This window comes from Anolis carolinensis, chromosome 3 (assembly GCF_035594765.1).
Source record: "Anolis carolinensis isolate JA03-04 chromosome 3, rAnoCar3.1.pri, whole genome shotgun sequence".
Taxonomy (NCBI): Eukaryota; Metazoa; Chordata; class Lepidosauria; order Squamata; family Dactyloidae; genus Anolis; species Anolis carolinensis.
The window spans coordinates 242,211,616-242,239,556 of record NC_085843.1 but is presented as its reverse complement, the minus strand read 5'-3'; the positions used below and the strand labels follow the sequence as shown (position 1 = coordinate 242,239,556).

At 36.6% G+C, this 27,941-nt stretch overlaps 1 protein-coding gene across 3 annotated transcripts in view; it reads right to left on the bottom strand.

Annotated features, from left to right (window-relative positions):
• Positions 1 to 2,366: 2,366 nt before the first annotated feature.
• Positions 2,367 to 27,941, bottom strand: part of ryk (receptor like tyrosine kinase) — a 39,738-nt gene continuing 14,163 nt past the window's right edge. The window contains exons 2-15 of one of the 3 annotated variants that reach the window (XM_008106365.3): positions 26,421 to 26,542; positions 24,139 to 24,238; positions 22,160 to 22,294; positions 21,556 to 21,612; positions 19,764 to 19,908; positions 17,638 to 17,738; positions 15,337 to 15,471; positions 14,084 to 14,170; positions 9,885 to 9,954; positions 8,313 to 8,445; positions 7,670 to 7,779; positions 6,351 to 6,510; positions 4,667 to 4,803; positions 2,367 to 3,412 (exon numbers count right to left, since the gene is read on the bottom strand). In XM_008106365.3, the coding sequence (XP_008104572.2) occupies positions 3,301 to 3,412; positions 4,667 to 4,803; positions 6,351 to 6,510; positions 7,670 to 7,779; positions 8,313 to 8,445; positions 9,885 to 9,954; positions 14,084 to 14,170; positions 15,337 to 15,471; positions 17,638 to 17,738; positions 19,764 to 19,908; positions 21,556 to 21,612; positions 22,160 to 22,294; positions 24,139 to 24,238; positions 26,421 to 26,542 (1,604 nt within the window). In that variant the 3' untranslated portion in view covers positions 2,367 to 3,300. The remainder of the gene's footprint in view (positions 3,413 to 4,666; positions 4,804 to 6,350; positions 6,511 to 7,669; positions 7,780 to 8,312; positions 8,446 to 9,884; positions 9,955 to 14,083; positions 14,171 to 15,336; positions 15,472 to 17,637; positions 17,739 to 19,763; positions 19,909 to 21,555; positions 21,613 to 22,159; positions 22,295 to 24,138; positions 24,239 to 26,420; positions 26,543 to 27,941) is intronic. The other 2 variants (XM_003218410.4, XM_016992120.2) reach the window with 2 other exon arrangements.

Below are 27,941 nucleotides of genomic sequence, written 5' to 3'. Positions count from 1 at the left end.
GACAAAATGACTGGTCTCGGTGGTTGGCTTTTGCAGAACTAGCTTTTAATTCGACTATACATTCAGCAACAAATAAAACCCCCTTTGAGGTAGTTTACGGGTATGAAATACAGCCTCTGCCCCAGCTGCCGAGATGGACAGAGAATGAGGGAACAGAGGCAGGGAAATGGAAAGCGCAAATGATGGAATGCTGGAGTCAAGTGACTGCATCCTTAAAAGAAGCACATAAAAAGTATAAAGTATTCGCAGACAGAAAGAGGGTGGAAGGTGATAAATTGGAGAAAGGAGATTTAGTGTGGCTAAGTACCCAAAACATCAAACTGGGGCTACCTTCGAAAAAATTGGGCCCTAAATATATTGGACCATTTAGAATACAGGGTGTTATCAACGAGGTGACTTTCCAGTTGGCATTGCCAAAAAGCTTAGGGAAAATACACCCTGTATTCCATCGTAGCTTACTGAAAAAATATATGGGTACTTTGGACAAAATGGACACATAGAATTATTGTTTTGCTTCAGGCTGGTGATGAAAGAAGAACCGAAGAGGAGGACGAAGAAAAGGAGGGCACCATGTCATGGAACCCAGTTACAGGGCTTTGGTAATTCAGCCCTGTAACTGGGAGTCATAACATAAACAATCCCAGGAGCACCTGGCAGAAGAAGATAGAATATGCCTGGGAACTTGGGGCCGAAAGTATAAACAATTATAATTGGTCTAGTGTGTGAAAATGGTAGTAATGTGATATTGGGGGTGGGACTTGATGATGATATTTACGTGTGGTGTTACGTAGCATCAAAAGTTATAAAAATAGTTGTATGTAAACATTGGGTCATTCCTGACTTTTCCAAAGTCATGTGTTCTTCAATAAAGATTGGATTTGAGAGCAGCCATCTCTGATCTGCGTTCAGACTGATCCTTTGAAGTGAGCAAGACACCTTTCCCTCATGATAACTCTTACAGGAGTGAATTTCCTTTCTAATGGTAGATTTCCTCTTACTTCCTGTTGTCTCACTCCCATTCTTAACAATATGTCATCAATATGCATATTTCATGTGGATCTAAACAATGGGGGAATTCAAAGGTTCCAAAATAAACATGCCTTTTACAAGACAAAGGAAAACTTTGATCTTACCCCTATCATCTGCATAAGGGAGCACCAGAGATACACCTTTTTTAAAAAAAAAATTGTTGAATGATTCCAAGTGAGGGGTAGTTATGCTTCTTTTCTTTAGAACTGCACAAGTGCAAGCTATTAATTTTATCTTAATCCTAATAACCATGTAATCATGACTGGTGCATGCAACTGAACATGTGCTTCCTGATCTTGTTCTCATTTTCCTGGGTCAATCAAAACTGTTAGAATCATCAACTTTTATTATCCACTTTGTTTGGGTTTTTTTCATTAATATTCTTCAGCATTTGCTATCCATACTTTTGTGGCTGCTCCAACAGTACATTGACAAAGGAAACTAAGAAAATGGTCAACCAGGAGGATATGCCAAAAAATAATACAAGGCACGTGTCACTAAGGACGCATCCTGGGAAAGTTAGAACAGAACATAACACTGCGTGTAGTTTTGATTTTCAAAATCTTCCAAAAAAGAAGTGGTACAACAGACTGAAGGAGCCCCCAGTGGCACAGTGGGTTAAACCGCTGAGGTGCTGAACTTGCTGACTGAAAGGTTGGCATTTCGAATCCAGGGGGCAGAGTGAGCTCCCGCTGTTAGCCCCAGCTTTTGCCAACCTAGCAGTTCGAAAACATGCAAATGTGAGTAGATCAATAGGTACCGCTCTGGCAGGAAGGTAACAGTGCTCAATGCAGTCATGCCGGCCACATCACCTTGGAGGTGTCTATGGACGACGTCAGCTCTTCGGGCTTAGAAATGGAGATGGGCACCAACCCGCGGAGTTGGACACGACTAGATTTATAGTCAGCGGAAAACCTTTACTGCAACAGACTGAATTGTTCGTGCAGTCACTTTCAAGTGACTAAGTTTCTAGTGATAACAGGGTTCTTTTATCCTGTCCACTGTGCTTGAAATACTGTGAAAAAAAGCCTTTCAAATGTATGAGCAGGGCAGCTACTTAACGTGGAAATAATTGGTAGTTTCCAAAATCAGCAATTTTCACACCTTAAACATTGTTGATATGACCAGGAAACAGGAATTTTAAAGAGGTAACCACTGTTATTGTTGGGAAGGACTTCAAAAAGTTGATCAAATGGCTTCATATTCACCACAGTGTGTGTTAAATACAGAACTACAATTTAAACTAGACAAAAAATCAAAATATCAGAGGTGAAAGTTTCTAATTAACTCAAAATACACAGGTATTTTTTGTTTTCAAATGCATCTTTACAAATATATATATTTATATATTTTATTCATTTTCAGGTCATAAAAAAATCCTAACACATAAACCGTACCTTTTTAACAAGAAAAACTTCATTCTACAGTCTGAGGTGAAAGGCTCCTAATGCAAGGCTGCTTTGGTGCTTCTCTGAAGATCTAGCACTTGGAATATCCTGCCTGCAATTATCCATTTACCACAAAACTGCATTTTACCTGCTCTCAGATTAACTGGAATCAGTTTCCCATAGCTGCTTTTCTTCTAAGAAAATTTCCCCCTCTCACAAGAACTCCTATTGAAAAATGGTATTAAAACAGAGTAAAAGGCCACTTGTGATTTTTACCATATTGTGCTGTTATCTTAATGGAAAACAACAGATACAAAAAGAGCTATTCCAGCTACAATTACCAACACCACAACCAGTCTAATCATCCTAAATATTTTGATGTTTCCATATACAGGTCTTTTGGCATAGGAGAGAAAGGGGAATGCCTTTTGTTACTTTTGTTGTTGTCTTTTAAAAACACAACAAACACAAAAGGACTCCCATACTTGTTAGTCAAACACCTTTGATGTTTGTACGCTTTTTAAACAGTGCCAGAATCCACTAAGTTCATGTTCCAATCCATTGTAACTACATTTCAGGAATGATTGGGGAAGTGCAAGTCTTGTATTCCATGAAAGTGGCATGTAGTATAAAGCCTAATCTTTAAAGAACGACAGACTATTTTAAGGCACAGTGATTTGGGAAGATCTTCTAAAAGTTTACATGCTGGTTCTTTGATCATAAACACATGTGGATTATTCCACTGAAATCAGTGGGGCTTACATCCAGCTAAAGCGTTGTAGATAGAGGGCATGGTGCTTATAAATAGACAAAAATATCACATTTCACTGTAATGTGAAAACAGTGTCCCGTTCCAAGTAGAACAGATTGTGTGCATCTGGTATCAAACATAGGCTCCCAATGCTGCATGGAATTCAGTGAGGCATTGTACCAGCTGCTGGAATTTAGGTCTCTCCTCAGGATCTAGTGCCCAACAACAAGCCATCACAGCAAATCTGCAACATAAAAAGATAAAGGGTTAACTAAGTTTGTCATAATCATTTCCTTCTTATCTCAACAACTGTCCCCAATTTCTTCTTAAAATACTTATTTATTTATTTATTGAAAACATTTGTATTCTGCCCTTCTTACCCCAAAAGGGACTCAGGGCGAAGCACAACATATATACAGCAAACATTCAATGTCAGAACATAGAATAAACCATAAATATACACAAACAATAAAATCAGTTATTTTCACATTAAAACCATCACAAGGCAGCCGTGAAATTTCCTATTGCTGCCGTTATTGCACTGCCCCAAAGGCTTGGTCCCACAGCCAGGTCTTTACCATCTTTCTAAAGGACAGGAGGGAGAGGGCTGATCTAATCTCACCAGGGAGGGAGTTCCATAATAACAGTTCAAACAACTTACCAGGTACTAAGACAATCTACTGAATGTTTTCCCTCCCACTCCAGAACATGTTTTAATGTATGACTAGGAGATAAAGGTTGGAGGGTATCATTGTTTAAGTTACTTACTTCCATTCCCAGTGTTTAGATTTCTTTAAAGCAGTCATTTTTTAAGATTAAAAGCACTTGATGGGTTTTCAAGATACTATTTTTAATATAGATATAGAATTCGTATTGACTTTAACAGCAGTAAATGGCTGTTTATTATGTATATACACTGGGCAGAAACTGAGAAACTCAGGCTAGTAAAGACAAATGCCTTACTACAGCCTGTAACAGTAGCTTTTAAATTTAATTTCATAAACTCTATTATAGTGAATATAAGGGTTCATTATTAGGCACCATGTCTCTATAGTCAGATGCTGAGTGTGCTTGATGATGAAGGAGCTGTTTAGGTTTGTGTGTGTGTGTGTGTGTTTTCTTGTTTTGGGGAAAACAGAGCACCAACACGGATGTAAAAGTTATCATAATCCTCCTTTTAAACAGCCAAAATGTTTTCAAAATGCCACTTTAGTCTTAGAACTAGTTAATCCATCTACTCCTCTATACTCTATACGGCAGGCTTTTGATTTCTGTTACTGCTATTTTTAAATTGTTTTAGATTTTAGCCTGTTCTTGTAAGCCGCCAAGGAGAGTGGCGGCATATAAGTCTGAATAATAAATAAATAAATAAATACTGGGTAACAGCGCATGGAGGGGCATCTCTGTTTTCCATAGCAGGTAAGTACTTGTATGTTACATAACCCGAAAGTCTAAAAGAGGGCTATGATTCACCATAATCCTAATTACCACCACTTACAATTCATCAGGGCAGTTGATAGGCTGAGCTATTCTGTATCCATCTTTTAGATACGCTGCCATCTCAAAGGGGTCTATATCTACATAAGGTGTTTGTCCCAAAGTCATCAATTCCCATAAGGTCACTCCAAAAGACCACTAAAAAAAAAAGGATTGCACAAAATAACCAGTTAGGCAGTTCAATTCCATTCAACAGATGTAAACAAATATATGTAAAGCAACTTTATATATTATACCATACACTTCTCATTTTAGCACACATGTTGAAGTACAAACTGACCTATCAGGCCAAAAACTATGATATCTTAGTTTTGTTTGACAGTTTATTAGTTTGTACTATGTAGCGAATGCAAAACATGTCACCATTTAAAGTGCATGTACATGTGTTTATAGGATTGTGTGTATATTTTATATTCTAAAACAGGCCTTCACAGCCTGTGGCTCTCCTGGGACTCCCAGAAGCCCTTGCCAGCTTGTGCAGGCATGTTCTAAAAGGGAATCATGGTCTACATTATGCTTTAAAACAATTTACAATTTCAAAATATTCTTTTTCCATGCTTTGTCTAAAATTTTTGGATTTATTTAAAGGAATATTAAACAATATGTTTGTTGTTATGTGATTTCAAGTTCCTTCCAATTTATGACAACTATAAATTGTGAACGTATCATGGTGTTTTCTAGTTAAGATTTGTTCAGACGGGGTTTACCAGTGAATTCCTTTGAGATCGAGTGTGACTTGCCCAAAGATACCAAAGGTTTACTTGGCAAGACATGTTCAGAGGTGGTTTGTCATTGCCTTCCTCTGAGGCTGAGGAAATGTTACTTGTCTGAGATCAGCCAGAGTCATAGTCCAACCTTGAAACCACTACACCAAGCAAATATGCAGTATATTAATATTTCTCTAAGCTAATATGCAAATATGTTTCTCTAAGCAGATATGCAGCACATTAATATTAAGGTATATCTGCTATTAACAATTTTAAAGTTAGTTAAAGGACAGCTGGGGCCAGGGAATATAGCAGAAGTGCCACACAACCAGTAGCAAGGTATTTTCATCTTAAAGGCCCATGGCACAAGATAAGTCAAACCCCTCTATGTCCAAACAAACCAAAGTACTAGCCCAACAAACAATGCCAGCCGGGAGCTGGTGCATTTTATCTCCCAAGATATCAATAGGCACAGGAAATGGCACCCTTTCACTCTCCTCCCCATACCACTTCCATGTACTAAGATGTAGGATTCTGATAAGCCATCTGTAAGAACTAATGCATGAGTCCTCTTTAAGAGTGTATTGGAAATAGAGATGTATTCATTTCTAAATTGCGGTGGATCATTTCACATGTCCATTGTCATATTTGGGCTGCAGATTCATAGATTAACATACTTTCTCCTTATTTTCTGATTGCAATGAAGCTCCTGTTAAAAGTTTGACATTGTATAGCTATGCCATGTATTCTGATATAAAAGATAATCAGTTGGTGCATCTGTTAGAGTGTACAAGATGAGCATGGGATACAGATTCAAATTTCTGACCAGCTAGGAAGTACATAAGGGAAGGGATTTAAAGTGCCAACTAAATACTTAAGGAGGCAAGTATAAGCTGTAACATATTCATATTTTTATCATAGGTATAAGAATGAACTAAAATGCCATGTTCGATATGCAGTGATATAATTTTAACTTACCACATCACTAGCACCAGAAAATTCATTGTTGACTAAGCTTTCAAGAGCCATCCACCGCACTGGTCTGTTTTCATTGTCTCCAAGGCAATGATAATCCATGGGAAAGAGGTCTCTGGACAGGGCATTGTCTGTAATCTTTACCTGAAGTGCATCATCAATGCTGCATATTAAAATACATACAAATAAGCACTTAGACAGATCAGTTAAAACTATTTACAGATAAACTTAAAATAATGTTTGATATGGTATCCATATAAGCAGGAAATGAGAACGCATATAAAGATGTGATCCTTGCATAAAAGCAATTCATTTGAAATTACATATTAATCTATTGCCTCAGAAGAATCCTGATTTTATTTTACAAGAATTGAATAGAAATCCTTACAGATGTACACAAGATACCAACCTTTCTTGATTAATACTCAGGTTTGTCGAACTACAGAATACCAGGATGTGTGCATGAATACAACCTACTGAAACGAAGTACTTCAAATTATTTAAGGGCTGTTGAATGGATAGATAATTGAAACAACCAGTGTTTTGTATGAGGAAAGTTCTTGATATCACTGAGCTATTCTGTATCCATCCTTTAGATAGGCAGCTATCTCAAAACTTTCGACAAACTGTCAGAAGCATGATTTAAACGAGGAAGACAACAGGAGGGCAGAGCATTCTTCTCCACTTAAATTGCGCACTCCTCTTAGTGTTTGCCCAATCATGAAGTGATCTAAGTACACAGGGAAGGAAAGTTTAATTTCCTCCCCTGCCATGAGTGGAAAATGGATGTGTGTACCTGTGATGAGTATTTGCATACATGTCTGTATAAGTTTGCCTCTACACATACGTATACACAACCTCCAACCACATTGCCTTTTGCTGCATTTGGTACTCAAGGGAAAAAAGGTTGCATACCATCTGCACCAAATTGTGATAGAATATTGGGAACTAGCTTGTTATGCTTACACCAGCAAGTAAGAAATATAGTTTGAGCCTGATTTGCATAATCTTTCCTAATATAACGTAGCCTACTTTTGATGAATGTGGCAGAATTCAAGTGATGGCTGACATTTGCCAAGTTTTCCAATGAGACTAAGAGTCACAGCATCTAATTCTGATACTTTCTTTAAGCATCTCTTAATTTTATGGTATTGAATTTTATCTGGGTGTTTTAACAAAGTTGTATCCTACCTTGAGCTATGAGGAAAGGCAAATAAGAAATAAAATGTATGATGATGATGATGATGATAAACACAGCACAAACAGCAGAATATTTAAGGGAATGCCACCATAACTTTAGCCTTTTACACTTAAGTACTTACACACAGTTTCTAGCAGCCAGGTCTTTATGAATGACCTCTCTGCGGGCCAAGTAGCTCATTCCACAGGCGATCTGAATAGCCATATGTACAAGATCTTGTTGTGAAATTGCCTACAGAGAGAAGGCTATTATAAATTTCTTTCCAATTTTAAGACGAAGGATAGAAATATGCTTCAACAGAAATCATAATTTTATCATAATCTGCTGCTTGTCTAAGGCAGGGAATCTTATACCTTTTCCACTTGTGACCTTTTCCTGTCTGAGAAATGTTTCTGTGACCCCAGGTAAATAAAATATATATACAAATCAGACATTTAGTGAAAGTAAACCAGCATTTACACATTTTGAGAAACTGCCTTGGTAGAACAGGAAAAATTAGTATATCTGCTACTTCAGCCATGAGCTCATCACTACAGCATTTTCTATCCTATATCTCTTGGTTATGCTTAAAAATCAAGTAGGTGTTTTAGGATAAAATATAATAAAGATCATTATCATACTTGCTTCTCATATTCTACTTCATAATGACTTTTCAACAATATTTATCCCACTGAAAATTCACAGTGAGCTTCTCAGTCTGAACATTGATGAACTCTAAATTGGTGGTTTAAACTATTTTATATACTAGATTAGCCACTTCTTACCTGCGGATTATTTGCTTCTACTAATTTGCATTGCCGTAAGAACAGCTTAAGATTTCCCCAATTCATATAAGGCAACAGCACCATAGGCTTTTCTCCTTCCTCTATGCAAACATGAGTGATAGGGAGAAGATTCCTGAAAGAAATATAATTCTGAGTTGTCACCGTTAGAACTTCCAACAAGAGTTTCATGTCTAAACACAGACTAGTTTGTACTGCACTGTTACCTGCTTTCAATTATCCTCTTTCATCAATTTAATGGTTTTTAAAGATGACATTTGCTCTTCATGCAAAGCAAGTAAGCTGATAGTGCTATTTCAGCTTTTCCAAAATCTCTATCCAAACATGTTACAAAGCAGCATAGTGGAGAAAACAAAAAATGTTTAATGACTGCATAAAGCAGTGACTAGATAAAAGACGACATTAAAAGACTGCTCTAATTTATTAGCCACTTGAATGCTTGTACTGAATCCATATGGTTAAATAAAAAAGTAAATCACACATTATAAAAAATTTCACAGTAAGTTTATTTTATAATCAAAGGGCTTCATATGCACATCACAGAATCAGTATACCATCCCACCACATCTTTTTATAAATATGTATAATGAGGAAAAAAGAGAAAGTCTCTCAAAGCAGCAATTTATGAACATAGGTTAGTCAACTACCTTTGAAGAACTGCTTTGGCATAAGTTACTTGTCTAGTAAGAGATTTGAGAATTCCTGATCCAAAATGTCTGAACTTTGATTCTAAGCACTTCATGAAGAAGCCTTATGAGTACACATAAGCTGAAACTTACTGTGCATTTTAAAATGATTAAATACGGATCTTTTGAGCACCTTGAGCCATGTCTCCAGTTTCTTTTCTGAACTTCACTGGAGGCTTCCCAGTTTCTGCTTTTTAATGAAGAGAGTTTGCCTTGGCTCTGGTACTTGTTAAAAAAACAAAACTGGTTGCTGACATGGGAGGGGAGTTTAGTAAGTAAGCTGATAGGAAGGTATGTTGTAGGAAGAAAAAGCAGGCTTTTCTTAATCTCTCCCTGATTTTGCTGTTGATGGAGGGTCCTACTATAAAAACTCAGATTTGTCGCTCTTCTTTGTTACCTAGATTTTTTTGTGATTTCTTCAGTCAAATTATAGCAAACTTTTAGTAGGATTCAATTCATTTTCTGGTGACTTATAATTTTTTTCCTCTATAGTCAGTGGTGTCTGGAAATGAAATATTTGGGTCATTTCATATTGTATAAAAGAAATTATTCTTTTTTAGTGCCTGAATAGCTTGAATTGCTCCCAATCTCCTCAAAATTTATTTTCAGAGTTAAATTTTAGACTATTTACAATTTATCTGGAAATTTTGGGGGTAAAACATACAGACTATTTTCTCTCTCTGAGACTTCATGTATGTCTCTTGGCAGTCTATGATGAAGACACTTATGAGAACATGGGCTGAAAAATGGGATAAAGTGTTTATGTAGAAGATAAGAAGTTCCTTGCTTTTAATTCAGACTGTCACTTACATCTAAACTAATCAACATCCTTAAATAAAACTTTCTTGTCTTAAGCAAAAGCACTAACCTGTGATGAAGGCCTCTGAGTTTACAGCTTTCTGTCAACATCATGGTCACTTGAACTTCTGAAGCTTGATCTAAAAAATGTAAAAAAACCCCAGCTTTCTTAAAATATGAGTGTGGATACACACAGTGCCAGTTCATTACACATAAACTAAAAACTAATCACGAAACAAAAATGTCAGGCCAATACAATGTCCAGATGTCTTTTAAAAATATGGCAATCCATAAACATGGTAATTCAGAAATAGTTTTCTTCTGCTATTCCCAGAAATTGTGAACTGTTGATGGTGTATAATAATTTTGGAATTTGTGGCTGCTGATTCTAGGGGAATTAAAATAAAAATATTTTGCGTTGTTTAAGGCTTTCATGGCCAGAATCAATGGGTCGTTGTGAGTTTTTTGGGCTGTATGGCCATGTTCCAATAGCATTCCCTCCTGACATTTTGCCTGCATCTGTGGCTGGCATCTTCAGAGGTTCTGCTGCTAGTGAGGCAAGTGGGGTGTATATATATCTGTGAAATGTCTAGGATGAGAGAAAGAATTATTGTCTGTTTGAAGCAAGTGCGAATGTTGCAATTAGCAAGCTTGATTAGCATTAAGTAGCCTTGCAGCTGCGAAGTCAATCAGTGAGGGTATTTGCATAGGGGTAGCTTGGCCATTGTGCCTGGAGGCATCCTTTGTTTTGGAGGTGTTAACTGGCAACTTGGTTGTTTGCTGTCCGGAATTCCCATTTCTTAGTGGTGTTCCTTATCTACTGTCTTGATTCTGATGTTTTTAATACTGATAACCAGATTTTGTTCATTTTCATGGTTTCCTCATTTCTGCTGAAATTGTCCACATGCTTGTGAATTTCAATGGCTTCCCTGTGTAGCCTGACATGATGGTAGTCAGAGTGGTCCAACATTTCTGTGTTCTCAAATAATATTATGTGTCCAGGTTGGTTCATCAAGTGCTCTGCTATGGCTGACTTCTCTGGTTGAAGTAGTCTGCAGTACCTTTCATGTTCCTTGATTCATGTTTGAACAGTGCTGCATTTGGTGGTCCCTATGTAGACTTGCCCACAACATCATGGTATATGGTAGAATCCTGCAGTGGTTAGAGGATCCCTCCTATTCTTTGCTAAATGTAGCATTTGTTGGATTTTCTTAGTGGATCTGTATATTGTTTGCAGGATATATTTCTTCATCAGCTTCCCTATGTGGTCAGTGGTTCCCCTGAAGTATGGTAAGAACACTTTTCCTCTAGGTGGATCTTTGCCTTTACTCTCATAGCTTGTTCTTGGCCTTGCAGCTCTTCTGTTGTCGTGCAATACCCAGTGGCCTGCAGAGTCCAGTTTAGGCGATTTAGTTGACCTTGGAGGAGGTGAGGTTTAGAGATCTGGTTTGTGGGGTCTATAAGGGTTTTTATTGTGCTTCTTTTTTGGCCTGGGTGATAGTTGGAGTTTTTATGAAGGTGTCTATCAGTGAGTGGTGGTTTTCTGTAAACTGTGTGGCCCAATTGTTGATTTGGATTATTTAAAATATATTTTTAAAAAGGTAGGATGTGTGCATGTGTGTGCGCGCACACACACACACGGCACGTATTTTAAAATAATTGAATCAGTACAAAGGACCCAGTAATGTATTATTTTCAAGGCTAATTTGATGTGTACTTTCTGGATATTATGTATATATAGCATGAACATATCATATAGCACCTATAGCTGCCTGTCTGCCTTCCTTTCTTCCTTCATTTCTTTCATCAGTGGCTCAATAACAGGGAACATTACATTCCTCAGAAGGAAAACAGTATTTGTGTTAGTGATCCGCCACATAATCATTTTGCCCTCAAATAGTTTTTCTATACTTTTAGTCATGCCCAAAAGGACAAACAAGAACGCAGGATAGCATAGCTGACACAAAAGAACCTAAAAGAAGCACCAACCCCCTGTACTCTCCTTGTTGTGGTGCCACTTGTGGTCTTTTTGAATGCCTGCGTGGGACAAGGGTGGCAGTGGTGGGTGGCCCTGAGGTGGCACAGTTGCATTCTCCTCTCTGTAGAATAACTCCCGACACCCACATGTCATATCAAAATCCATCATTTTGGCCACAAAGCCTCCCCTTGATTCATACATGAGGTTGATTTAGACATGCGTATATTTGCTATGTATATACTATAACTAGAAATCCTTCTCATTTTATTTGCAGACACAGTACACATTATTTTTTCCCAACAGGCAACAATGCTATGTGGTTATAAAACTCAAACAGTACTCCTCGAAGAATCTGACAGACACATTACACCAGTTGAACAATGAAAAACTGACTTGTATTCAACTATACACAAAAAATCAAGTTTTATCTTGTAAAACAGTTTCACTATTACTGTTGGGTTGGATCCAAAATGTTATATCCATGAACAACAAAACTATTTTCATAACCAGATCAGACCTCTCCTTCCACTTACTGAGCCAAACAAATTGGATCCAACTTATTGTACTTTCTTATCAATATTATTTCCTTGTTTCTCATATCAAGATCAACTCATTTCTTTAGGAAAACAAGTTATGTAAGTTTAACCTATACTCAGCAATTTAGAGCACATAACTCAACTTGAAATGACTTTAAAGAAAAATTCTGAAAGAGCTTGACTAAGGAACACAGAAACTGCTTTATATACAGTCAAACCACTTCTTCATATGGCCAAAGCAATTTAAGGTGATGAGAAGTGTCTACTCAAGAACATTTTCCAAGCCATGCTACTGGGCCTCATTAACTAGACCTAGTGCCTTGAACTGAATCCTTATGCAATCGTAACATGTGATCTATCATTGAGTCATGTCTAATCTACAAAAGGGGGTGAATTCTCCTTCATTAGAGCCTTCTAAACGGTTTGGGCAATCACCTCGTAGGGATACTTTGCCTGTAGATTCCTGTTTTGTATTGGATAATTCTCAGAGTCCTTCTACTTACGTTTCTCTAAGTGTCTGAGAACACTATTTGAGTTTCAGTGTTAAAAAGGGTCAACAGCAACTTATAAGCAAAATGGTTTGACCACTTGGTCAGGAATGTAATATTCCTTTTCTCTGGGTGATGTGACAAACACCAGTTACTACCAACTTATTGGTGTTTATGTCCTTCATGCAACTCCTTGATAGAACCATTTTCTCTCTCTGGAGCTTTCCAAGTTGTGTTCAAATAAAATGTTGAAATGCACACAATTATTTTAATAAACCATAATTTGTGGGTTTATTTTATTTTATTTTTTTGCTGTATCTCAGAGTGCCAAAGCACTGACTAACCTACAGTTATGTGATGACTCATGGGCCTTGTAGTCCTGTTCCTAGTACTATTGTGGCAGACGAAGAGGAAAACATGGGGTTTTCGCCGGTTCAGCAAGAGCCGGAGTCTCTTCACCTGCAGGATGTTGATGTTTGCTCTCAAGAATTCAGCCAAACAGGCCTTGGGCAGAACTCCCCCCCCCCCCCCCCCCCGTTTTCCAGGAGGGAAAATTATTCTAAAGATAGGGGAGCCAGAGAGGCTAATTGCAGAAGCCTGAGAATCGCTGCCAAACAAATGGCTGATTAAGCCTGCTTCCCTTGGGAAATTCTAAGGAGTCATGCATCTGGACAGAGTTGGGTTTCGCTTCTCGTTCTCTAGGGAAAGAGTTCTGTTGGCGGGAAAACGAGACCCAATATAGGTGTTTGGCGCGAGGAATTCCTTGCGGAGTCAATTGATCAGCTTGAGGAGAGAGATCGTGTGTGGACTTCGTAATCCCAGTTCCTTGCTTCTCGGATCAAGCTTCAAGCCTAGCCCTGTCTCACGGTTTACCACGGACTTTGTTTCATGTTTCATGTTCGCCTTGCCTCCAGTCTTGGATCTAGTCAAGAATCAAGTTTATTTCCAGCCTTGTTGTCAAGTTTCATCGGACTTTAAAGACTCTGTTATTTCCCCACACTATTGCTTGACAAAGTGTGTGTTTCGGTCAAGTGGATTAAAACTTTGAACTCTAATATCTTATATTGGACAATACATTTCTGGACTATATTTGACCTCATTTGAAAGGTCTGCTTCTGAACTATATTCTTCACTTGTTTTTATTGATTTTATATATTTCTTTAATAAAGATATTAGATAGAGACTGGCCTCTGTGTAAGGTTATTGGTGCTCTGCAGCCAGGGTCCTGACAAGTTAAGACTGAAGAATATTCAAGTTGAAAACCTACCTTTTACTGTTTTGACAAACATTTGCTTTTCTTTACTAGGATCTTTCTCTTCTATTAGAGTTCCATGAAAAATTCGCCCAAATGTACCTGATAAAAGGAATGAAAGAGGAAATAAGGCCAATAAATATATAAACACATTTTCAGTAACTCACTGTGAACTAAAATTAAGGGTAGTGGTAGATTTTTCTCTTGTTAAGCTTTATATCAAAGCCTTTTCTGGTCGACATTTTAAGCAATCATGTGATAGTCTAATTCAGAATGTTTCTCACTTCCACACTGAACAAAACCATAAACTATGATACCTGAGAGTTGGGCAAATCTGAGCTCAAATATCATACATATAGTAAAATACATTATCATCATCATCATCAGCATCATCATCATGGATGTGATGGAGTAAGTGGATCATAACATGTCATCTCTTGACTTTTAGGAAAGCATTCAGATTATGACTAATCTCTGTAAAGACAACAAGGGCATTTCCTTATCTACCACCCACTGCTCCTGAATTTCTCAACTCTTAGTTGCTTCTCAGAAATAACAATTCTCCCAGAAATACATAGGCTGAAATATGGGGAAAATATGCATTGTTTACTGTATCCCAGGATTTGGCAAGATTGGGGCAAAGCAAAAGAGCTATCCAGTGCAGAAGGAACAAAAGTAAAACGAAGTATAACAATCTGAAGACAAGTACGTTCTCATAGGTCAGGTGTGGGAAATTGTTGAATTTTACACTTGCATCCTACTGGCTGTGTGCTTTGGTATGTTTCAAGCGTTCTGGAAGTGATGGGGATTCACTTTCAATTTAAGTTTGGATGGTCTTTGGCATTTTTATATTTGAGAGGAATCAAGGAGAGTGGAGGAAACTAAAACACGTTTACAGTGTTTTTGCAATGGTTTTGGTGTTTTGGATGGCTGAGTTTTTTTAAAAAAAACACACTGGAGTGTCTTGGAGGTACAAAAAAGGTGCTTTGAAGTTGAATGAGGCCCATGAACAGCAGTTTTCCCATTTGTACTATTATTTTGATGACAACCCTAACCAAATTTGTATATATAATTGTTTAAAAAACAAATGAAAGAGAAGCATGAGGTGGATTAAAATAGGTAAATCAGGTTCTTTTTATTGGTGATTTAGACTGCAGACTATATTATTCATAACCATCACTAAGTATTTAAAACATCTTTGGAGAATGTGACAAAAAACCCCAAAAATATTCTGTGTATATATTCAAAACATATGAAGAATTATTTACCTTCTTGAAGAACATCTTTTAGTGTTATCCTCTCCCTAGAGATTGCTATGTCTTTCACTTTAGCTTTTGCTTCCATCAGGGTTACACTTTTAAGGTCATTCTTCTCTATCCGTAATGTAGGATAACCTGAGGAGCCAGCAGACCCAAATAATACCAATATAAATACCAGATGTAAATTCTTTTAAAACCATGAAATCATATTCCAGAAACAAAAATATCAAAGCATTTAGATGGAATTATTTTTCAAAACAAACCACCTAACTAGTAATCAATGCTTTGTTACATAATGTGTTACAAAATCAACGATAAATTATTGCTAATTACAGAATATCACAAATATTTAAAGTAATCTGTGAAACGAGTTTAACAAACAAAAAAGCAGGCATATTGCCCCCTTCTGGGTTTTAGAAGACATTGCTATCAGCTAAGTGGTTCCTTTATTTATAAACGTCAAAAATAATGCATTTAATTATTGGATTTTTGTAAGACATTATTCTGGAACATTCACAGTAATAGGCTAACAGAGAGCTCTCTCTCTAAGCAGATCAGAGGTTGGGAGGATATTATGAAGAGAGAGAAAACTCTCCTGCTTCAATCATTGCCATCACTTCAAACAAGTGCAGTGAGAAAACCATCCTATATTTAAGCATTTTCTATTTTCTGATATAAGCATGGTTCCCCAGACTACTGTCTAACTTAGAAAATCCAGTCACATGCAAATAACTACAGTGCCATCTTTTCAAAGAGCATCTGATCCTAGTACATTTTGACAGGCAGCTTAACTTCCCAAAAGACATCCAATATGGAAATGTCAGCAAAGGGCTAGCAACTGCCCAAATGACAAATGAATTATTGTCCCAAGTGTGTCACCCCCTTGGCCCAGGACACCAGCAAAGTTCGGCTGTTCTATATGTGATTTGGTAGCACAAGTCCTCTTTTGATTATGTGCCTTGAAGTTGCTTGCTGACTTATTACACCATGTTTTGTGAATGAAGGAAACCAGTGCTGAGCAAACTAACCCTAATGGTCTAGTTTGTCTGTAATAAAAACATCAAGAAATAGCTTTCCCAGATAACAAATGCTGAGGCTACAGAACAGCATAATTGGCAGTGTAATTATAAGCCTCTGTTTATGTCAAAGTAACTGTGATACAGAAATAAATCCGAGGTAGAATATAAGCCTGATCTACATTATCTATTCTGAGAATGACCAGATGCTTGTCTGCTATCTAGGCTAACATTTCCCCACCACTACGGATTGAAGTGTACTGATATAAAAAGAATATCAGAACACATTGTGCCTACAATGAAAGATGCCACTATTCAACTTCCTCTGCAATGCTCCAGCATTTCAACTGGCCACACTTCAATCTTGGTAATAAATATAGTTAAAATGAAATACAATAAGCCTTAAAAATACAGTAGAGTTTTTAGAAAAGGTTTTCAAATCTGACAGGTTGTATTATATGTATTATAAGGCAACCACATTCTACCAAAAAGCTTCTTAGGAAGGTTGGAGGGAGATGCTTCTAAAAATTGGGACACCAAATTCTACCAAGCAAAGAGGGGGATAAAAATGTTCTTCCTATTTAGTTGTTTACATTACCTCAAACAAATAAATTTAAGTTTGTGAGTTCAAGTGATTTAAATGTACTGTACCTTGAATATCAATAATTATTCATTTTAGGTCCTGCATTTACCAAGAGGAGTCTAAACATAATGTAACATCTGCAACAGTCTACCAAGGAGAAGGGACAGAGCGGGCCTTTCAGTAGTCTGAGGCAACAAAACAAGAAAGCTAATGCAATCTTTTTTTTTTGAAGGTCATCTTTCTATCCCTCCATATCAACTGTTTTGTCATAAGTCTGTATCAATGCAATCTGAGACCAATAGACAAAGCAAATATTTTGGACAAGGTCACACATCCAAGGCTAATGCATGTTCCACTCCTTTTGCTGTAGAAGAGAATAAGTGTGCAGCTGTGCCTAATACTTACTATATACGCTCCTTAACAAATCTGCTCCTCACTACTATTTCTGTTCATTGTTTTGATCTCTATCCAAAACCCAAGAATAAAAAGTAACTTAGAATTATTTATGGTAAGAACTGACCATTTTTCATTACAAAGAGTACTCCTTGTTTTCTCATTAGTGTTCTGTTGGAATTCCAGTTTCTCATATACTAAGACCTGCTTTCTGTAAATCACAAAGGTGGACATCTAATCTTTCTGTAATTTTTTCAGAAAGACTTTATTAAAACACACATACACATACCTCTATCCTGTAATCAGATTAACACTTACTGGTAATGGGTGTTGCGTTGTTAGGTGTATCAGCCCTCAAGTACTGAGTTGTTTGAGTTGAAGGTTGGGATAAGCCTTGTGAGCTACTGTTGTCACTAATGCTGTGTTAGAAAAATAAAAGATAGGATTTGGAAATTCTTTTCATTTTCTCTCCAAAACTCACCTCTTGTACTCTGTAAAACTCACCTTATGTACCAAACAAACAAACATGTGGTATGCTATGTGAAACCAGAAAATGAGAGATAAATACAAATCTGCTTCTTACAACTGAACATATTGCTTAATCTGTAGCATGTTGGCACAAGTCAAAACAGACTCATGTATAAAAGAGACACACTGTACAAGTACTTTTACAGGAAACTGATAATATGCAGTACAGCAAACTCATTCTGAGTGTTTCATTAGTGGTCCTCATACACAAGAGCACTGAACCAAATATATAGAATACTGAGGAAATACTGGCGTTCTTTTAAGACAGTCTCCTATCATTCAACAATACAGTTAAATGGTATCATTCCTGATTACATTTTTGGATGAAGCTAAACATCACTTCAAAGACTATAAAATTTTCTTTAAAAACATATGGAACAGCTGAAAACTATGTGCAGATATTGTGTATAAAATTTCCAAACATATCTTTTTTTACTCTTGGGAATATATCCATGTTAGGATGTCACAGACAACTCCAGGTTCCCGGTGCATGTGCACACAGAAAATATCATAGCCTGGAATTAATTATATTATGAATACTTTTAAGGATAAGGAAAGGATAATGCTATTTTTGCAAGGTAACATAATCTCCCTTAACGTGAAGCTAGTTTAATGAGTACTATTAATATATTCCTTCAAAAATGTTGCTCTTTTGAGGTCATTCTAAATAATAAAAAATAAAGAAAAAGAACTACTTACTAATGCATCCCTAATAAAGAATTAGTTACTCATTGATGTGGCACGGCAACTTATGTCAGCGACCTACATTTTAAAAACAACATTTCAATATCTGGTACATTATTCATTTGATGTTACAATAGCCTCTGTTCCTGGTATAATTGTTTTCCGGTATGGAACTGCCTTCTATGTAGGAAGTTTCTAATGTTTCCAAGAAAATTAAATTGACAGGAAACATATATTTCAACACTAGGGAGGCAGGGAAGAGTAGAAAAAAAAATAGAGGGCTGTTTTGCCAGAGGATGTTTAAAGTGAACTGCTAGCTTTTGAAAGCTAATAAACTGAAATTCAAGGAAAGACCACTACAGTCAATCCTCAACTTTTATGGGTTTAACTTTCATAGCTCTGATTATTTGCAGATTGTTTGGTACTACCTCCCTCCTCCAGCTCTCCACTCCACCCCGCCTGAGCATGTGAGCAAGGAAACACACATGTGACCAAGCCCAGCCATCGCACCCGTATGATTTCTGCCCACCAACCAAAGGTTAGCAGAGGGAATAAAAATGAAGAGAAAACTGATTAAGATTTTTTAAAGTGCTGTAGTAATTTCAAATTCAGTATAACTTGTTGAAAACGATCAATTGAGAATTATTTAAACAACTATACTTTGTCAGTTTGAAATTTTAGTTTTAATGTTAAGTATTAGTGATACCAGATGTTTCTACCTAGTATTTGTTGCCTGCTCAAAGAAACATCACCTTAAAAGATGAGCTTGGGGTTTTGTATACATTACTGATGTTAAAAATAAGAAAATACAGAAAATATTAACATTAAAGTGTTATTAAGAGCCCCACGTACACTGATCATTTAATGCAATTTGAAGCTAGCTAAGTTCAAACTGTGGTAGCTAGACAGCAAATTCTCACAAAAATGCACAAAAGAAAGCCCTTAATGTGCATCTGTGCTCTGTTGATTGTGCAACCACCATCTGGGTCTCAAACTGGTTCCAGGATTTCCTGTGTAAATACCTGCAGAGCAAACCATTTTCTTCAATACTGGTTTGAAACTGCATCAAATGGTCAGTATAGAAGAGAACTAAGAAGGACAGGAGGAGCTACAGAGATTTACTAGCATTTCGTATTTGCCAGCATTGTTTGGGAATTTTATGGCTTCATCCTTTTAACTAGGAACATTAAGAAAAATTAAATAATGTGTCAAATTCAGATTTTTAGTCTTACCTGTCTTCCAATTCTATTCTTTTCATACTTTGAAGATGCAAGACTGCTAGTATTATTGCTATCAGGAAAATGACTGCACAGCAAACACCAACACTGATATAAAACACACGTGTAGATGTAGTGGGAGCTGCATTTACAGGATCAACTGAAAGGGAAGTGCAAAACATTACTGAAACAAAATGGATATAACTAGCATACGTCAAATTCAATTAAATTCATATAACATAGTACAGACGTTTATTTTTATCTTACTCCACTATAATAATGATGTAATTAGTCTATGGCAAAGAAAAACCCCAATGTCAACTTATATTTTAGAAGGTTAAAGCCTGAATAGTGGAAAGTTACAAAAAAGAAGACCGGAAAAAGCAAACATAACAACAAGAGTTACTTTCTTGTTTTTCTCCCACCATAAGAAAAAGAAGACTGATTTGATGAATACTGAGACCAGGGTATATATTTTATACTATGCAACAATACATAGATATTTATGCTAATAACATCAAAGCAAATATAGCAGAGTCTCACTTATCCAACATTCGCTTATCCAACGTTCTGGATTATCCAACACATTTTTGTAGTCAATGTTTTCAATACATCATGATATTTTGGTGCTAAATTCGTAAATACAGTAATTACTACATAGCATTTCTGCATATTGAACTACTTTTTCTGTCAAATTTGTTGTATAACATAATATTTTGGTGCTTAATTTGTAAAATCATAACCTAATTTGATGTTTAATAGGCTTCTCCTTAATCTCTCCTTATTATCCAACATATTCGCTTATCCAACGTTCTGCCAGCCTGTTTATGTTGGATAAGTGAGACTCTACTGTATTATGAAATAGTTTTGGCTAAAAGACAAATATACTGTATGGGATCTACACAGACAGTTGTCCAATTCTCCAATTGTTGCCCAATTACTGTTGAAAGAAATCGAATTAATTTACCTATTAAAATGCATCTACATAGTAAACAAATTCAGTTTTCTGTCCAGTTACCAGTGAGATACTAGCAGTGCATACAGGCATACATACAGAATCAATATGCAAGGAACTAACTACTCACCTATAATTAGTTGTCATTGCAACAATAGAGTTGTGAACTACAGATATTTTATTTGTTAAATAATAATAATAATAATAATAATAATAATAATAAAAAAAAAACTTTATTTCTAGATCACCCTCTCTCCCAGAAGAGATTGAGGGTGGTTTACACTAAAAAGGCAAAAATTCAATGCTTAAAATAATACAAACACATTAAAAATCAAAGTAATACATAATAATAACAGTAAACTTATAACAAAAGAATTAAAAACAGCATAAAATAATCCAATAGGTATGGTAACGCTAATAACATGAATTAACATTAAAACATATACCCTATAAGACAATTAAAATACATTAGAAATTGCTATCATAGTTGTTCACTTAAAATATATTATAGCCACCATGAGGTGAAAATGTGTTAGCCAGCAATCTGATGGAATTAATTTAAAGTGTCCTATTGCTCCTCCTAGCTATACATTTCAAGCATAAGCTGCTCACATGAGTAATATGTAGCACTTCTTAATATTTATACAACAAATACATCTTTTGAAGACCTAACTGATTTTCCTTATTCAACATCTGGGAACGAAAGAAGTTTCTGATAGGCATGATAAATATCCCCCCCCCCCCCCCCCCGGTCTTTTGGATGTAACATGTGAATTATATTTTCTGGAATTTTATATTGAAAAAATGAAAAAATATACATTGTGATATATTTATATGAACACATTTACTTACAAATAGCCTTGCTGCTATTTTTCTCCAGTACTGGAGTTTTTACTTCTTGTTCAAGTTCTAAGAGCAAAAGAAAATACCTATGTGAAATAACAAATGCTGACAACCAGTAATGTCAAGTCTTTCGTAAATGTTATCTTTTATGCTAGAAGAAAGCATTTTACTTAAGGCTGAAGTGTTCTTTATCTCACGATTTCACTATGCAAGGAATTTTGTATAACCCAATGTTGATCTACATCAGTGGTGGATCTCAAGATGTTGCACTGACACTCTCATAATCCCTTAGCATTGGTTATGCTGATTAGGGCGCTTGTGAAATGCAGTTCCAGTTCGAAGGCCATAAGCAGCCAGCCCCTAATCTGCATTATCACCAACCTGAATATTACAGTAGCAGGGAGATTACAAACATTACCACCAAGATGGAAATCTTGAGAAACATGCAAAGATGGGCCCTTCATTAAACTTTTGGTGGCAAGAGGGAACATATTCACTTTCTCTGGACCTTAAGAAGAGTCCTGTACATTGAGAGGGGAAGAAAGAGGATGGCGAGAAAAGGATCCTTGTCGAGAGTAATGCCTTTAAAAATGAATAAATTAAAATATCTTACTTTTATAGCACATTTTCCTTCGTTTGAAATTTAAGACTGTGATATTTTTGGAAGCATTTACTGTCATGTTGAGTTGCATTAGGACTGTAACCTCAGTGTCTAGTCGGCCAGTGCAAGAAAGTTCCACTCGAAACACTGCAAATAGAAAAACATAAATGTACATGCTTTAAAAAAGGAAACATTTCAAATGATGTGCATCTTACCTTCAGAGTATTTTCTTAACAATATTGCCACTGCTAAAATGAAAAAAGTACAATTCTTATTCTTTCCTTCAATTTCTTTGCTACACAAAATTATTATTCTCCTTCATAAAATAACGTGTCATACTTTTAATAGCCATTGCAGTACACTTTAAATGTTGTTTTAATGAACCCTCTGAATTTTAACTCATTATTAAGTATATGCCTATTTATTTGCACTTGATATTCAATCTCTAATGCCACTGCACAGACACATATCACTTTTAAAATACAATATTAAAATACTTTGCTAAAAGGAATGAGAAATTTGCCTGGGACACCTTACAAACCAAGAGTTGTCTCAATCAGTCCTTCTCAGAATAAATGACCTGTTGGAACTGCCAAAGCATCAGAAAAAAAATTTGACCATGAAGAATCAAACCAATCAGCACCTCCTCCATTTTTTTATGCTCCAGAGAAGGAAAGACCAACACATGAGGAAATACTCAGCTTTTTGGCTGAATGTGGCCAAGCAATCCTGATTCTCTTTCCTAAGTGAAAGAGATGTGAAGGTATCCTTGTCTGTAATCTGTCAAGGTATTTAAAACACCAAATAGAGCACAATGCCTCCTCTGATCCTCTATCACAAAGGATTTCTTTGGAGGCCAACAAAACTAAATTAAGGTGGTTGAGCTCCTTCAAAGAAGGAGCAGCTATGGGGGAAGGGATGATCCACAGACTCTTCATATCCCCAGGAGCATTCCTGTCTTTACAGCATCACTATAGAAGAAGCTATATAATCGCAGGAATAGCATGGTTCCTAGCCACTTAAGGCCCTAGAGTATTTGGTGTAACTGCATCAATGACGACAGTCTACAATGGTGTGAACTCTAGAAATTACCATTTGAACCCTGATCTTGAATTCTATAATAAAAAATAGAAACAAAGTTCACATGGTGCTCATTGCTGTACTGAGAAATGACTAAGCATTGATTTCTCACATTTGAGGATTTTCTCTGCCCCTCCTTTTAGCAGCAGGCTTTTACATCCCTCCAAAGTCCACGGACAGGTGTGAGCTTTATACAGAAGCACCACATGAAGTACCAGGCGCTGAAGGTGGATGGAAATAGACCTGTCTCCAAGTAAATACAGTAGCACTTTTGACTTTTTGTATAACGTGGAAGACAGAATGTAATTAAGTCAAGATGGCAATATTTTAGCAACTATTAATACATTCAGAAAGTGAAGAATTAGACCAAGTAGACAAATGGTGATAATCTTAAACTGCAACAAATAAATCCAGTTAAAACAATGTTGTGGTAACATATTTCATAATACAGCCTATCATGTTTAGGAATGTAGAGCATGCATTTGAACAGGATGCATGCCACTAGATTTACTACCACTTCTATAAAGATTGTTCCTTTCTGTGAAGCTTAAGAAGAGTGCAAATGAAGAATCTGCTTCCTTATGGGAACCAGGCTGTCATATTCAATGTATATATCAATGCCAGGCTTCATTGCTCATTGATTATTAAAACCAGAATGAACTGTACAAAGCAATGATACTTAGAATTTGAAGAATTCAACTTTTCTTGAACTTTTCTTTTCAGTTATTTGGTGCATAGTATATTCAGTTTTTTTCTCATAATTTTATCTGTATGAGTCACTACAGGTTAAGATTAGAGATCCTCTCCATCCCCACAAAATAATCATTCAGGATAACAGAGCAGGTACTGTACACAAAGAAACATTTTATACAGTGTCTGGCTATTTACTTATCAAATTGAAGATTCATTACCAGATAATGTGCGAGGGACTTCTCCTTGGTCAGAAATATTGGCCTGTGGCATATCCATAGCCAAAAGATTATCAACCTGAAATCCCAACTTATATTCAATCTGTAATAAGATGCAAAAGAACCAAAAGGAAAATATGCTAAATAAAATGGTATATATTTCTATGATAAATTAGAAATCAAATGATTCAAAGTATGCTGTTAAGTGCTAAACTCAACAATATTTAGGCAAATTTAAAAGACTACACCGGACAGTTGTTTACCATCATTTTGTGGCAGGTATCTACATGTGTTCCAAACATGGCATTTACCAGACATTTTTTTCAGCAGAAAAAATACAGCCATAGACAATGACATATTAGCCTGAATATTTGATTATGTTTTAATGAATGAATTATTATGGCTTTAACTCGGTCCGGACTAAGGTTTATGTGCAAGGTTTATGTGGACGAATGGATTAAGTATTTTATTATACTGTTTTAAATGTATTTATTGGATTGTTTTAAATTGATTGTTTTAATTGCTATGTTTATTTTTGTACTGCATCGAATTTGCCAGATTGTGAGCCGCCCTGAGTCCCTTCGGGTGAGAAGGGCGGCATATAAATGATGGAAATAAATAAATTAATTAAACTAGGTACCAAATTATTAATATTGGAATCATACTCAAATGTTTTAAAAAGTAGTCAGTTTTCCACATTCACTGGGATTAGGTGTGCAGGACCTCCACAAAAGTGGGAAAGCCACAATAAAAATGCCCGTTATCTTTTTTTCCTGAGGGAACACTTCTCAAGGAACCTCTAGGTCTCCATCACAGCTCTATTGTCAACTTTAAAAGGAAGGCAACCACAGAATAGAACTAAAGAATCTAGATATTCCTAGGGATTTAATTTAATTAAATCCCTAGAAATCAAACATGTGAATGTGGAGGGATGACTGCATCATCTAAAATGCTGAAGAATTATTATTCAAAACCTGTATACAAATTAATGAAATTAATATATTAATGTGGTATGTCTTTTTATGTCTTACTTGAAACACATACTCAGTGTTCAAACCGAGACATTCTCATGTTAATCTGATAATACAACTTTTCTCTTACAAGTCATAGAATCATAGAATAGTAGAGTTGGAAGAGACCTCATGGGCCATCCAGTCCAACCCCCCGCTAAGAAGCAGGAAATCGCATTCAAAGCACCCCTGACATATGGCCATCCAGCCTCTGCTTAAAAGCCTCCAAAGAAGGAGCCTCCACCACAGCCCGGGGGAGAGAGTTCCACTGTCGAACAGCTCTCAGTGAGGAAGTTCTTCCTGATGTTCAGGTGGAATCTCCTTTCCTGTAGTTTGAAGCCATTGTTCCGTATCCTAGTCTGCAGAAAACATGCTTGCTCCCTCCTCCCTATGACTTCCCCTCACATATTTGTACATGGCTATCATGTCTCCTCTCAGCCTTCTCTTCTGCAGGCTAAACATGCCCAGCTCTTTAAGCCGCTCCTCATAGGGCTTGTTTTCCAGACCCTTAATCATTTTAGTCGCCCTCCTCTGGACACTTTCCAGCTTGTCAACATCTCCCTTCAACTGTGGTGCCCAAAATTGGGCACAGTATTCCAGGTGTGGTCTGACCAAGGCAGAATAGAGGGGGAGCATGACTTCCCTGGATCTAGACGCTATACCCCTATTTATTCAGGATTTGATTATAGATACTGAATAACCTGAAGAATTACAGCTGTTATGTTGGCAGCTGAAACAAAACTGAGGTAATGGTAGCTTGGCAGTAGGGACATATGCAATAGGAAGAAGGAGGAAGGGGAAAGGGGGGAGAAATGGTTACGCTACCGAGATCTGGAACATTCTGAGTCTAATGTAAATGTAAAACCCATTTGAGAGAGGCACAGAGTCTACAAAGAACTATGATTAATTGCAATGGGGAACAGAATCTGAACCCAGAAAGAGAGGCAAAATCATGGAAGTCTGAGCTCATTCATTACAACCAAATAATGATTTGACAGCTGAATTGTTTGAAATGAGATTCTCATATGGAAGAAAGGGCTGGATTTCCATTTTAAGTGCTGTGGGATAATGGTGCTATGTGTACTTTAGGTGACTAGTTCCAAAACAGCCTTGTATCTCTAATTCTCCAGTTTGGAGTGACAAGTGTGAGCTTTTTCAAACCGCCCTGGACATCCAGGGCCCTATGGTGCCAAGCATAACTCATTACTCTTTCCTATAGTTCCAAGTCTCTAGTTGAAATTAGAAAATCTCCTCTCTTCCACACATTTTGCTTACCTTTGCCTTAGCATGCCAACTGAAATGGAGATTGTTTGTTTCTACAGGTACTAGTAGATTAAAGGACAAAGCGTAGTGATTGATAAGATCATTCCTCACATAATAAAGTTCTGCATCAATACCTAAAATATTTAAAAAGAAAAAAAGAAAAGCAATGAATAACTAAGTTACAGGCACAATTAACGTTCAATACACAAAACAAAGATTACAGCTGTTCATGTTTCAGAGGGAGGAAAACAAATACTGTATTCAGTGTCACCAAAAAATTCAAACACCATAAGGGTTGTAGACAAAAGCAATTCCAGCAATTTTAAGGAAACAACTCAAACATGAGCTTTTCTCTTCAGCTATGCAAAGTGATATTAGTAACTCCCTGAACAAATCCAAATTGAGAATTCATCTGTGGTGAATGTTTTAAAAACTTTTTGGCAGTTTGTGACAACCTTGAACCTATTGCTCATGACTACAATTTCCCCTTCCCTGTTTGATCATGTTGAATCTATTACTGTAAGATATTCATTCCATGTCAAACCCCACCAGAATGATTTAAAGAAGGCTAAACCAGTTTCTTGTGATTTGGTCACATTCTTTATCACATGCTTTTGTCTTCTGACAGCAGATATTTTTTCAACAACATTCCAGTTACCTGAATAACAACTGGTATAGTTTTACTTTTAATCCTATTTAAACCTAACAATTATTAAATTAAAGATATTTATCATCAAAGACAGAACAGCATAGTCTTGACTATCCATCAGAAACTCAATAAAGCTAGCCGGATTTCACTTGGAACTGCTGTTAAAGACAAAGACTTGTGTACTCACCGACCTAGCCCCTTGGGTGGGGGGTGAAGACATGCATGTCTTCACAGTGGATCTCAGATTCTGAACAGGCTATAGTTTCATTTAATTGTTTATACATGAAGCAACAAAAAGGGAAGCACTATAGAACTCTATCAGCCTTGGTTATGGGGCCAACAGCTTATCCAGCAACACTTTTTGGAAACACTCAGCCAATTAGGACTAGAATCACTGCACAATGATGTCCACATACCTCATAGTAGCCAAATGCAAAGAAGATTGTGGTCAAGTAGATACAAATTTCTACAATAAAGACTTTTGACACATATAGAGCAAGAAATGTCAAATGTCCAGGCTGGTTCAGAAAAGGAAGACAAGCTAGGGAGTACACCAAAGAACTTCAGAAGAAAAATAGCCTTTACATTACAGAAAATCCTGTGTGTTGATCATGAAAAACTGTAGAACACTCTTTAAGACATCAGTGTGCTGCAACATTTGACTGTCCTATATTCAGGACAAGATGCTATCATCAAGACAAAATATGGAGAAATGGAACAGCAAAGAAATCAGCCATGGCTGATATTTGTTTTACCCTGTTTAAATTATAGGCTGAGCCTATTACACATGAAACAGTATTAGACCCAAAGGAAAGAGACTTGAAAATTACAGGAAGGAACATTATCAGTTTAAAAGGTACAGATGATATAGTACTATTTAAAAG